Genomic DNA, 12681 nt, shown 5'->3' on the forward strand with positions numbered 1-12681 from the left:
AGTCATTAAAAAGCAAAGATAATAAAATAAACATTAAAGGTCACCTATTATGCAAAATCCACTTCTCCATGTCTCTTCTACATCAACATGTGTCCCCTCTTCTTCATGTCTCTTCTACATCAACATGTGTCCCCCTCTTCTTCATGTCTCTTCTACATCAACATGTGTCCCCTCTTCTTCATGTCTCTTCTACATCAACATGTGTCCCATCTTCTTCATGTCTCTTCTACATCAACATGTGTCCCCTCTTCTTCATGTCTCTTCTACATCAACATGTGTCCCCTCTTCTTCATGTCTCTTCTCCATCAACATGTGTCCCCTCTTCTTCATGTCTCTTCTACAATCAAACATGTGTCCCCTCTTCTTCATGTCTCTTCTACATCAACATGTGTCCCCGTCTCTTCTTCATCAACATATGTGCCCTCTTCTTCATGTCTCTTCTACATCAACATGTGTCCCCTCTTCTTCATGTCTCTTCTACATCAACATGTGTCCCCTCTTCTTCATGTCTCTTCTACATCAACATGTGTCCCCTCTTCTTCATGTCTCTTCTTCATCAACATATGTGCCCTCTTCTTCATGTCTCTTCTACATCAACATGTGTCCCCTCTTCTTCATGTCTCTTCTACATCAACATGTGTCCCTCTTCTTCATGTCTCTTCTACATCAACATGTGTCCCCGCTTCTTCATGTCTCTTCTTACATCAACATGTGTCCCCTCTTCTTCATGTCATCTTCTACATCAACATGTGTCCCCTCTTCTTCTTGTCTCTTCTACATCAACATGTGTCCCCTCTCTTCATGTCTCTTCTACATCAACATGTGTCCCCTCTTCTTCATGTCTCTTCTACATCAACATGTGTCCCCTCTTCTTCATGTCTCTTCTACATCAACATGTGTCCCCTCCTTCTTCATTGTCTCTTCTACATCAACATGTGTCTCCTCTTCTTCATGTCTCTTCTACATCAACATGTGTCCCCTCTTCTTCATGTCTCTTCTACATCAACATGTGTCCCCTCTTCTTCATGTCTCTTCTACATCACATGTGTCCCCTCTTCTTCATGTCTCCTCTGCATCAACATGTGTCCCCTCTTCTTCATGTCTCTTCTGCATCAACATGTGTCCCTCTTCTTCATGTCTCTTCTACATCACATGTGTCCCCTCTATCATATCTCTGTCATGTCTCTTCTACATCACATGTGTCCCCTCTTCTTCATGTCTCTTCTACAATCAACATGTGTCCCCTCTTCTTCATGTCTCTTCTACATCAACATGTGTCCCCTCTTCTCATGTCTCTCTACATCAACATGTGTCCCTCTCTCATGTCTCCTCTACATCAACATGTGTCCCCTCTGTGGAAAGAAACTCTGAAAGTTTCAGGAACAAAGATTCTCTCTCTTTTTGATCCATTTCTATAAAAACCTGTCTGAAAATGAGCTGATCAGATTTTGGCCACTTTATGTCATAACGATGTTTTGTCTTGTGTAACCATTAGCCAATCAGCAACCAAGGTAACCCCCCCCCCCCCCCCCTTATCACCTGAATCTCCTCCTAGAGCACCATTGAGTTCTTTGTAACCAAATGTCTCTCAGAGGGGCGTGGGGAGGGGCTCCTTATTTTCATCTAAAGTAACAGACAGAGAATCAGCACTTTGGAAACAGGGCTGAAACAGAGGGGATTATGGGTAATGCTGCAATGATCTGGTTGGTGTTTCAGCCAATCAGAGACAGGCTCTGTAGATATCTGAGACCTATAATATATTGATGAAAAACTGTATAATAGGGGACCTTTTAAAAGAAAGAAAAAATACATGAATAAAAGTTACTGTGTGCCTGCCACTAATGTCAATTTTGTATGTGTAGAAAATGTTTAATATATATTCTTGAATAAAGGGAAAAAATGAATAATAATAATAATGTTATTTCTGAAACAAAGCCTTTTAAAAACTTGGACATTTTCCACAATTTTCCCGACAAAATCATCCGTCAAGAAAATAATTGCCAAAATGAAATGATGAAAATAACAATAGTTCCAGCCCTAAATGACGGATCGCTTATCATTGCTCAAAGTCGGATACTGGAGAGCGACTTTTGATATATCGTAATAGAGAAAACTAAAAAGGGAGTAAAAATGTGTTTGTCATGCAAAGCAAAAAGAAAAAGACCAACACTTTCTTAAAAAAAAGCATATTTATTATCAGTTCACACAACGGAGCCTCAACAGGACGACAGTAAATCAAAGCAGAGTCCAATGTGTTGCAGAACCAAGTGTGTGTGTGTGTGTGTGGGGGGGGGGGGGGGTAGCAGCTGTCTCCTGCCTCAAACAGCATCAACAAAGGAACAAAACACAACCAAAGTTTCATCATGCAGTATGTTTGAGCAATCCCTTTCTGTCCACAGCTGACTCTCCCTTCCAAAGACACACACACACACACTCTTACACACACACACACACACACACACAGATAAGGCTGCTCCTTGCTGATGGGATGGAGGGTGTGATGTGTTTACAGTCTGTGGGCAGCAGATCTGGGATTTAAAAAAGGAAGTCGGACGGAGAGACGAGCGGTCTTTATTTCGCGAGTCCGATCTTCTTCGCCTCCGTTTCGTAAATCAACAGCCTCCACATTTTCACTATGAACACTTCCGCCTCTTCATCCAGAACCTGAAAACACACCAGACAGGTTGGGGACACACACTTTACATCCAACAGCTCAATACATACTTGACATTAATCTGACGTGAAAGTTAAATTGATGACTTAGGAGTAACTGTGTGTGAGGCTGCTTTAACCCTGAGATGCACACGTGGGTCTTTTTGGACCCGGTGAGGTGGTTTTCTTGAAGTATCTTACATTTTTTTATCATTTGATATTCCAGCTATTCCTCAAAAAACATGTTTTGGATATCAGGCCATTCACATTTTAAGAAATTGTAGTTTTTATATTTCTACCCCAAGCTTCCATAAGTGGGTCAAAAATGACCCGCATGCATTTCCTATGGGATCCTCTGGGAACCTTTGATTATTATCACCTGTTGCTGTCAGGAATACATTCACTGTGGACCACACAGACGACATCACAAGTGACACCTCTCAGGAAGATTATTTTACACAGCAAGATCTGATACCGGTCAGTATAATAATAATAAATGTTATTTTTATAGGGCTTCTCAAGGACTCGCTTTACAATATAAGGGAAGGTTAGGGGGGGGGGTATAGGACTATCAAACTTGATCAACCAGCATGGATTGATGGGGGGTGGGCTATGAGTAGACAAGAGGAGAAGAGATGCGTTTTGAAAAAGGGACTGGAATACTGTGAGGGTCTGAGAATAGCGGAGATCTTTGCATCGATATGTTCAAAACGTTTTTTTTCCTAAATGTAAAAAAAAAATGTCTTAAATTATAAATAGTGAAAATTCTAGTGTGAACCAAAATATAATAATAAATATTATACAAGTGATTTTCCTTAACCAAAAATTGCATAAAAACACATTATTCTAACACGGGCCCTTTTTGACCCACTTATGGAAGAGTGTATCTAAGGGTGAACAGAGGACAACCCCCGTACAAATTAACTATCGACCCCAAATAAGGAAAGGCATTGAAATGAAACCAAACTTCATAAAAGATTAATTAAAATGTCAATGTGTCTGTAGTTTATCTTACCATTGCAACATCATCAAGAATACCCTGAGGGGTGCTGTGTGCCATCACCTGGGGGGGGGGGGGGGGAGCAGAGAAACACATTTCAAGACACACACAAGTACAAATTATATATCAAAATATTCTTAGATTCAATACCTGACATATCTTCAATGCGGACACGTACTTTCAATTAAGCTAAATAATCACAAACCTTTGAGCAGACAAACTCCACCAGCGTCGCCTCCTCCTCTCCGATGTATTCAATAATCTTTTTATTGATCCACGGTTTAATGCGGCGATCCATCAGAGACTGCAGGAAGAAAAACACATTGGAAAATACTGATCATACACTGTCAAAAATAAAATTAGCATCGCATCGATTGCAGTTTTTTTGGCCAAATTGCACTTTCTGTTAAATCTGAAATGCTGATTCCCTTTCCTTCACGGCATTAGAATATAATGGTGTGTTGGTATTATAATTGACAATTAAATAAGTCACTTTTTCCCCAAAGTGCACAAAATGTAAGGAGCTTTTTTCACTCACATTTCAAAAAATAAAAGCACAAAATAAACATCAAAATGAATCCAGTTGAATATAAATGAACTTAAACCAAACTGGTGGAAAATATCTTTATAGGAAGACATATATGTCATTTACATCAAGTCTTTATGTTCTTGTGTGTGGTATTGTGTAACAACATGCTTTTTATGACTGCACGTATTGTATCATTACTTAGTGTGCCATCATAAGAGATACAGAGGTGAAAGGGGGAGATGAAGGGGATGATTGACTGAAATGTATGAAGCCTCGGGAGACGAACCCACATACTTGGCCACCATCAAGACTGTGAAACACCTGAACTTTTGAAAGCACATCCATAACATTCATCTGTTTGCAACTCATATATATATCAATATTCCAATTACTTGTATACAGACTATTCTTGCACTATTTCTATTTTATTTACGTGTTGCACTGTTGGAGGAGCCAACCTGAGATTTTCATTGTCATATCTACCCTGTAGCTATGTACCTATATACAGATGCTATATGACAATAAAAGCCTTGAACCACCACCACTGAGTTTATGTATGCACCATAAACACCAAAGTAAATTCCTTGCATGTGTAACACGACTTGGTTTCTAGTTCTGATTCTGCATTAGTGGAAATCTTTAAGACTTTTAAATACATTTTACTTATTGACTTGTTTACTGCCTTGACCGTATTGTTCTTGTATGGTACTGTTTGGTAAGCGTACTGTTCAATGTATCATAGGTCCAATTTATAGTCGCTTATATATATTATACATTAAAAGTGTTTAGCTTGTATTGTCAAAATGATACTAATACTGTTATGTGTGATGCTTGGAATTTCGCTGTACTCTGTGAAGTGACAATAAAGGACTCTAATCTACTTGACGCTGCATCTCTACCCTAAACGTCTTAATCTAAGAAAGTGTTTACCGAGTCGACCATGGCCCAGTCCAGCGGGTAGGAGAACAGCTCCGGTCTGGCGGTGGGGATTTTCTCGATGAGGCTCTTGATGTGTTTCCGTTTCTCCTCCGTGTTGACGCCGCCTTTGGGCCCCGGCATCTCGGCCCCGTCCAGCCCGAGGCTCTTGTCGTCGTCTCCGTAATCCAGAGGAACCAGTTTCCTTTTGCGCGGCTGCTCGTCCGCCTCCTCCTCGTCAAAACCTGTTGAAAACACTTCCACCGTCGCCACTTCTTCCGCTTCCCCACGTTCGGCTGGCTGGGGCTGCTGGTGGCGCCTGGAGGAGAAACACTACAGTATTAAAGGTCACCTATTATACAAAATCCACTTCTTCATGTCTCTTCTACATCAACATGTGTCCTCTCTTCTACATCAACATGTGTCCCCTCTTCTTCATGTCTCTTCTACATCAACATGTGTCCCCTCTTCTTCATGTCTCTTCTACATCAACATGTGTCCCCCTCTTCTTCACGTCTCTTCTACATCAACATGTGTCCCCTCTTCTTCATGTCTCTTCTACATCAACATGTGTCCCCTCTTCTTCACGTCTCTTCTACATCAACACTGTGTCCCCTCTTCTTCATGTCTCTTCTACATCAACATGTGTCCCCTTCTTCTTCATGTCTCTTCTACATCAACACGTGTCCCCTTCTTCTTCATGTCTCTTCTACATCAACCATGTTCCCCTCTTCTTCATGTCTCTTCTACATCAACATGTGTCCCCTCTTCTTCATGTCTCTTCTACATCAACATGGTGTCCCCTCTTCTTCATGTCTCTTCTACATCAACATTGTCCCCTCTTCTTCATGTCTCTTCTACATCAACATGTTCGTCCCTCTTCTTCATGTCTCTTCTACATCAACATGTGTCCCCTCTTCTTCATGTCTCCTTCTACATCAACATGTGTCCCCCTCTTCTTCATGTCTCTTCTACATCAACATGGGTCCCCTCTTCTTCATGTCTCTTCTACATCAACATGTGTCCCCTCTCATGTCTCTTCTACATCAACATGTGTCCCCTCTTCTAGTCTATCTCATCAACATGTGTCCCCTCTTCTTCATGTCTCTTCTACATCACATGTGTCCCCTCTTCTTCATGTCTCTTCTACATCAACATGTGTTCCCCTCTTCTTCATGTCTCTTCTACATCAACATGTGGTCCCCCTCTTCTTCAATGTCTCTATCTACATCAACATGTGTCCCCTCTTCTTCATGTCTCTTCTACATCAACATGTGTCCCCTCTTCTTCATGTCTCTTCTACATCACATGTGTCCCCTCTTCTTCATGTCTCTTCTACATCAACATGTGTCCCCTCTTCTTCATGTCTCTTCTACATCAACATGTGTCCCCTCTTCTTCATGTCTCTTCTACATCAACATGTGTCCCCTCTTCTTCATGTCTCTTCTACATCAACATGTGTCCCCTCTTCTTCATGTCTCTTCTACATCAACATGTGTCCCCTCTTCTTCATGTCTCTTCTACATCAACATGTGTCCCCTCTTCTTCATGTCTCTTCTACATCAACATGTGGTCCCCCTCTTCTTTCATGTCTCTTCTACATCAACATGGTGTCCCCTCTTCTTCATGTCTCTTCTTACAACAGGTGTCCCTCGTCTCGTTCATAGTCTCTTCTTCAACTCTGACAGGTGTCCCATCTTTCTTCATGTCTCTTCTACATCAACATGTGGCCGCCTCGCTTCTTCATGTCTCCTTCTTACATCAAACCAGGTGTCCCAATCTTCTACAATCAACATGTGTCCCCCCTCTTCTTCATGTCTCTTCTACATCAACATGTGTCCCCTCTTCTTCATGTCTCTCTACATTCAAACAGTGTCCCCTCTTCTTCAATGTCTCTTATACATCAACATTGTCCCCTCTTCTTCATGTCTCTTCTACATCAACATGTGTCCCCTCTTCTTCATGTCTCTTCTTCATCAACATGTGTCCCCTCTTCTTCATGTCTCTTCTACATCAACATGTGTCCCCTCTGTGGAAAGAGACTGAAAGTCTCAGGAACAAAGATTCTCTCTCTTTTTGATCCATTTCTATAAAAACCTGTCTGAAAATGAGTTGATCAGATTTTGACCACTTTATGATGTCATAACGATGTTTAGTCTTGTGTAACCATTAGCCAATCAGCAACCAAGGTAAACCCCACCCCCCCCCCCCCCCCTTATCACCTGAATCTCCTCTAGAGCACCATTGAGTTCTTTGTAACCAAATGTCTCTCAGAGGGGCGTGGGGAGGGGCTCCTTATTTTCATCTAAAGTAACAGACAGAGAATCAGCACTTTGGAAACAGGGCTGAAACAGAGGGGATTATGGGTAATGCTGCAATGATCTGGTTGGTGTTTCAGCCAATCAGAGACAGGCTCTGTAGATATCTGAGACCTATAATATATTGATGAAAACAGTATAATAGGGGACCTTTAAAAGAAAGAAAAAATACATGAATACAAGTTACTGTGTGCCTGCCACTAATGTCAATTTTGTATGTGTATAAAATGTTTAATATTCATATATATTCTTGAATAAAAGGGAAAAAATGAATAATAATAATAATGTTATTTCTGAAACAAAGCCTTTTAAAAACTTGGACATTTTCCACAATTTTCCCGACAAAATCATCCGTCAAGAAAATAATTGCCAAAATGAAATGATGAAAATAACAATAGTTCCAGCCCTAAATGACGGATCGCTTATCATTGCTCAAAGTCGGATACTGGAGAGCGACTTTTGATATATCGTAATAGAGAAAACTAAAAAGGGAGTAAAAATGTGTTTGTCATGCAAAGCAAAAAGAAAAAGACCAAAAACACTTTCTTAAAAAAAAGCATATTTATTATCAGTTCACACAACGGAGCCTCAACAGGACGACAGTAAATCAAAGCAGAGTCCAATGTGTTGCAGAACCAAGTGTGTGTGTGTGTGTGTGTGGGGGGGGGGGGGGGGTAGCAACTGTCTCCTGCCTCAAACAGCATCAACAAAGGAACAAAACACAACCAAAGTTTCATCATGCAGTATGTTTGAGCAATCCCTTTCTGTCCACAGCTGACTCTCCCTTCCAAAGACACACACACACACACACTCTTACACACACACACACACACACACAGATAAGGCTGCTCCTTGCTGATGGGATGGAGGGTGTGATGTGTTTACAGTCTGTGGGCAGCAGATCTGGGATTTAAAAAAGGAAGTCGGACGGAGAGACGAGCGGTCTTTATTTCGCGAGTCCGATCTTCTTCGCCTCCGTTTCGTAAATCAACAGCCTCCACATTTTCACTATGAACACTTCCGCCTCTTCATCCAGAACCTGAAAACACACCAGACAGGTTGGGGACACACACTTTACATCCAACAGCTCAATACATACTTGACATTAATCTGACGTGAAAGTTAAATTGATGACTTAGGAGTAACTGTGTGTGAGGCTGCTTTAACCCTGAGATGCACACGTGGGTCTTTTTGGACCCGGTGAGGTGGTTTTCTTGAAGTATCTTACATTTTTTTATCATTTGATATTCCAGCTATTCCTCAAAAAACATGTTTTGGATATCAGGCCATTCACATTTTAAGAAATTGTAGTTTTTATATTTCTACCCCAAGCTTCCATAAGTGGGTCAAAAATGACCCGCATGCATTTCCTATGGGATCCTCTGGGAACCTTTGATTATTATCACCTGTTGCTGTCAGGAATACATTCACTGTGGACCACACAGACGACATCACAAGTGACACCTCTCAGGAAGATTATTTTACACAGCAAGATCTGATACCGGTCAGTATAATAATAATAAATGTTATTTTTATAGGGCTTCTCAAGGACTCGCTTTACAATATAAGGGAAGGTTAGGGGGGGGGGGTATAGGACTATCAAACTTGATCAACCAGCATGGATTGATGGGGGGTGGGCTATGAGTAGACAAGAGGAGAAGAGATGCGTTTTGAAAAAGGGACTGGAATACTGTGAGGGTCTGAGAATAGCGGAGATCTTTGCATCGATATGTTCAAAACGTTTTTTTTTCTAAATGTAAAAAAAAATGTCTTAAATTATAAATAGTGAAAATTCTAGTGTGAACCAAAATATAATAATAAATATTATACAAGTGATTTTCCTTAACCAAAAATTGCATAAAAACACATTATTCTAACACGGGCCCTTTTTGACCCACTTATGGAAGAGTGTATCTAAGGGTGAACAGAGGACAACCCCCGTACAAATTAACTATCGACCCCAAATAAGGAAAGGCATTGAAATGAAACCAAACTTCATAAAAGATTAATTAAAATGTCAATGTGTCTGTAGTTTATCTTACCATTGCAACATCATCAAGAATACCCTGAGGGGTGCTGTGTGCCATCACCTGGGGGGGGGGGGGGGGGGGGGGGAGCAGAGAAACACATTTCAAGACACACACAAGTACAAATTATATATCAAAATATTCTTAGATTCAATACCTGACATATCTTCAATGCGGACAAGTACTTTCAATTAAGCTAAATAATCACAAACCTTTGAGCAGACAAAACTCCACCAGCGTCGCCTCCTCCTCTCCGATGTATTCAATAATCTTTTTATTGATCCACGGTTTAATGCGGCGATCCATCAGAGACTGCAGGAAGAAAAACACATTGGAAAATACTGATCATACACTGTCAAAAATAAAATTAGCATCGCATCGATTGCAGTTTTTTTGGCCAAATTGCACTTTCTGTTAAATCTGAAATGCTGATTCCCTTTCCTTCACGGCATTAGAATATAATGGTGTGTTGGTATTATAATTGACAATTAAATAAGTCACTTTTTCCCCAAAGTGCACAAAATGTAAGGAGCTTTTTTCACTCACATTTCAAAAAATAAAAGCACAAAATAAACATCAAAATGAATCCAGTTGAATATAAATGAACTTAAACCAAACTGGTGGAAAATATCTTTATAGGAAGACATATATGTCATTTACATCAAGTCTTTATGTTCTTGTGTGTGGTATTGTGTAACATCATGCTTTTTATGACTGCACGTATTGTATCATTACTTAGTGTGCCATCATAAGAGATACAGAGGTGAAAGGGGGAGATGAAGGGGATGAAATGTATGAAGCCTCGGGAGACGAACCCACATACTTGGCCACCATCAAGACTGTGAAACACCTGAACTTTTGAAAGCACATCCATAACATTCATCTGTTTGCAACTCATATATATATCAATATTCCAATTACTTGTATACAGACTATTCTTGCACTATTTCTATTTTATTTACGTTGCACTGTTGGAGGAGCCTGTAACCTGAGATTTTCATTGTCATATCTACCCTGTAGCTATGTACCTATATATACAGATGCTATATGACAATAAAAGCCTTGAACCACCACCACTGAGTTTATGTATGCACCATAAACACCAAAGTAAATTCCTTGCATGTGTAACACGACTTGGTTTCTAGTTCTGATTCTGCATTAGTGGAAATCTTTAAGACTTTTAAATACATTTTACTTATTGACTTGTTTACTGCCTTGACCGTATTGTTCTTGTATGGTAAGCGTACTGTTCAATGTATCATAGGTCCAATTTATAGTCGCTTATATATATATATATTATACATTAAAAGTGTTTAGCTTGTATTGTCAAAATGATACTAATACTGTTATGTGTGATGCTTGGAATTTCGCTGTACTCTGTGAAGTGACAATAAAGGACTCTAATCTACTTGACGCTGCATCTCTACCCTAAACGTCTTAATCTAAGAAAGTGTTTACCGAGTCGACCATGGCCCAGTCCAGCGGGTAGGAGAACAGCTCCGGTCTGGCGGTGGGGATTTTCTCGATGAGGCTCTTGATGTGTTTCCGTTTCTCCTCCGTGTTGACGCCGCCTTTGGGCCCCGGCATCTCGGCCCCGTCCAGCCCGAGGCTCTTGTCGTCGTCTCCGTAATCCAGAGGAACCAGTTTCCTTTTGCGCGGCTGCTCGTCCGCCTCCTCCTCGTCAAACCTGTTGAAAACACTTTCCACCGTCGCCAGCTTCTTCCGCTTCCCCACGTTCGGCTGGCTGGGGCTGCTGGTGGCGCCTGGAGGAGAAACACTACAGTATTAAAGGTCACCTATTATACAAAATCCACTTCTTCATGTCTCCTCTACATCAACATGTGACCCCTCTTCTTCATGTCTCCTCTACATCAACATGTGACCCCTCTTCTTCATGTCTCTTCTACATCAACATGTGTCCCCTCTTCTTCATGTCTCTTCTACATCAACATGTGACCCCCTCTTCTTCATGTCTCTTCTACATCAACATGTGTCCCCTCTTCTTCATGTCTCTTCTACATCAACATGTGACCCCTCTTCTTCATGTCTCCTCTACATCAACATGTGACCCCTCTTCTTCATGTCTCTTCTACATCAACATGTGTCCCCTCTTCTTCATATCTCTTCTACATCAACATGTGACCCCTCTTCTTCATGTCTCTTCTACATCAACATGTGTCCCCTCTTCTTCATGTCTCTTCTACATCAACATGTGTCCCCTCTTCTTCATGTCTCTTCTACATCAACATGTGTCCCCTCTTCTTCATGTCTCTTCTACATCAACATGTGTCCCCTCTTCTCCATGTCTCTTCTACATCAACATGTGTCCCCTCTTCTTCATGTCTCTTCTACATCAACATATGTCCCCTCTTCTTCATGTCTCTTCTACATCAACATGTGTCCCCTCTTCTTCATGTCTCTTCTACATCAACATGTGTCCCCTCTTCTTCATGTCTCTTCTACATCAACATGGTCCCCTCTTCTTCATGTCTCTTCTACATCAACATGTGTCCCCTCTTCCTCATGTCTCTTCTACAGTCAACATGTGTCCCCTCTTCTCATGTCTCTTCTACATCAACATGTGTTCCCCTCTCTTCATGTCTCTTCTACATCAACATGTGTCCCCTCTTCTTCATGTATCTTCTACATCAACATGTGTCCCCTCTTCTTCATGTCTCTTCTCATCAACATGTGTCCCCTCGTTCCTCATGTCTCTTCTACAATCAACAATGTGTCCCCTCTTCTTCATGTCTCTTCTACATCAACACGTGTCCCCTCTTCTTCATGTCTCTTCTACATCAACATGTGTCCCCTCTTCTTCATGTCTCCTCTACATCAACATGTGTCCCCCCGCTTCTTCATGTCTCTTCTACATCAACATGTGTCCCCTCTTCTTCATGTCTATTCTTCATCAAACATGTGTCCCCCCCTCTTCTTCATGTCTCTTCTACATCAACACGTGTCCCCTCTTCTTCATGTCTCTTCCTACATCAACATGTGTCCCCTCTTCTTCATGTCCTCTTTCTACATCAAACATGTGTCCCCTCTTCTTCAGTGTCTTCTTCTATATCAACATGTGTCCCCTCTTCGTCATGTCTCTTCTACATCAACATGTGTCCCCTCTTCTTCATGTCTCTTCTACATCAACATGTGTCCCCTCTTCTTCATGTCTCTTCTACATCAACATGTGTCCCCTCTTCTTCATGTCTCTTCTACATCAACATGTGTCCCCTCTTCTTC

General features: G+C 41.1%; 1 protein-coding gene across 1 annotated transcript in view; it reads right to left on the reverse strand.

Moving 5' to 3' along the window:
- Nucleotides 1-2170: 2170 nt before the first annotated feature.
- The window catches only part of rbm25a (RNA binding motif protein 25a), a 37266-nt gene continuing 26755 nt past the window's right edge, over nucleotides 2171-12681 (reverse strand). The window contains exons 16-19 of the mRNA XM_034233401.1: nucleotides 10900-11204; nucleotides 3858-3956; nucleotides 3668-3715; nucleotides 2171-2664 (exon numbers count right to left, since the gene is read on the reverse strand). Of these exons, the coding sequence (XP_034089292.1) occupies nucleotides 2572-2664; nucleotides 3668-3715; nucleotides 3858-3956; nucleotides 10900-11204 (545 nt within the window). The 3' untranslated portion in view covers nucleotides 2171-2571. The remainder of the gene's footprint in view (nucleotides 2665-3667; nucleotides 3716-3857; nucleotides 3957-10899; nucleotides 11205-12681) is intronic.

Source organism: Gymnodraco acuticeps, unplaced genomic scaffold (assembly GCF_902827175.1).
Source record: "Gymnodraco acuticeps unplaced genomic scaffold, fGymAcu1.1, whole genome shotgun sequence".
Lineage (NCBI taxonomy): Eukaryota > Metazoa > Chordata > Actinopteri > Perciformes > Bathydraconidae > Gymnodraco > Gymnodraco acuticeps.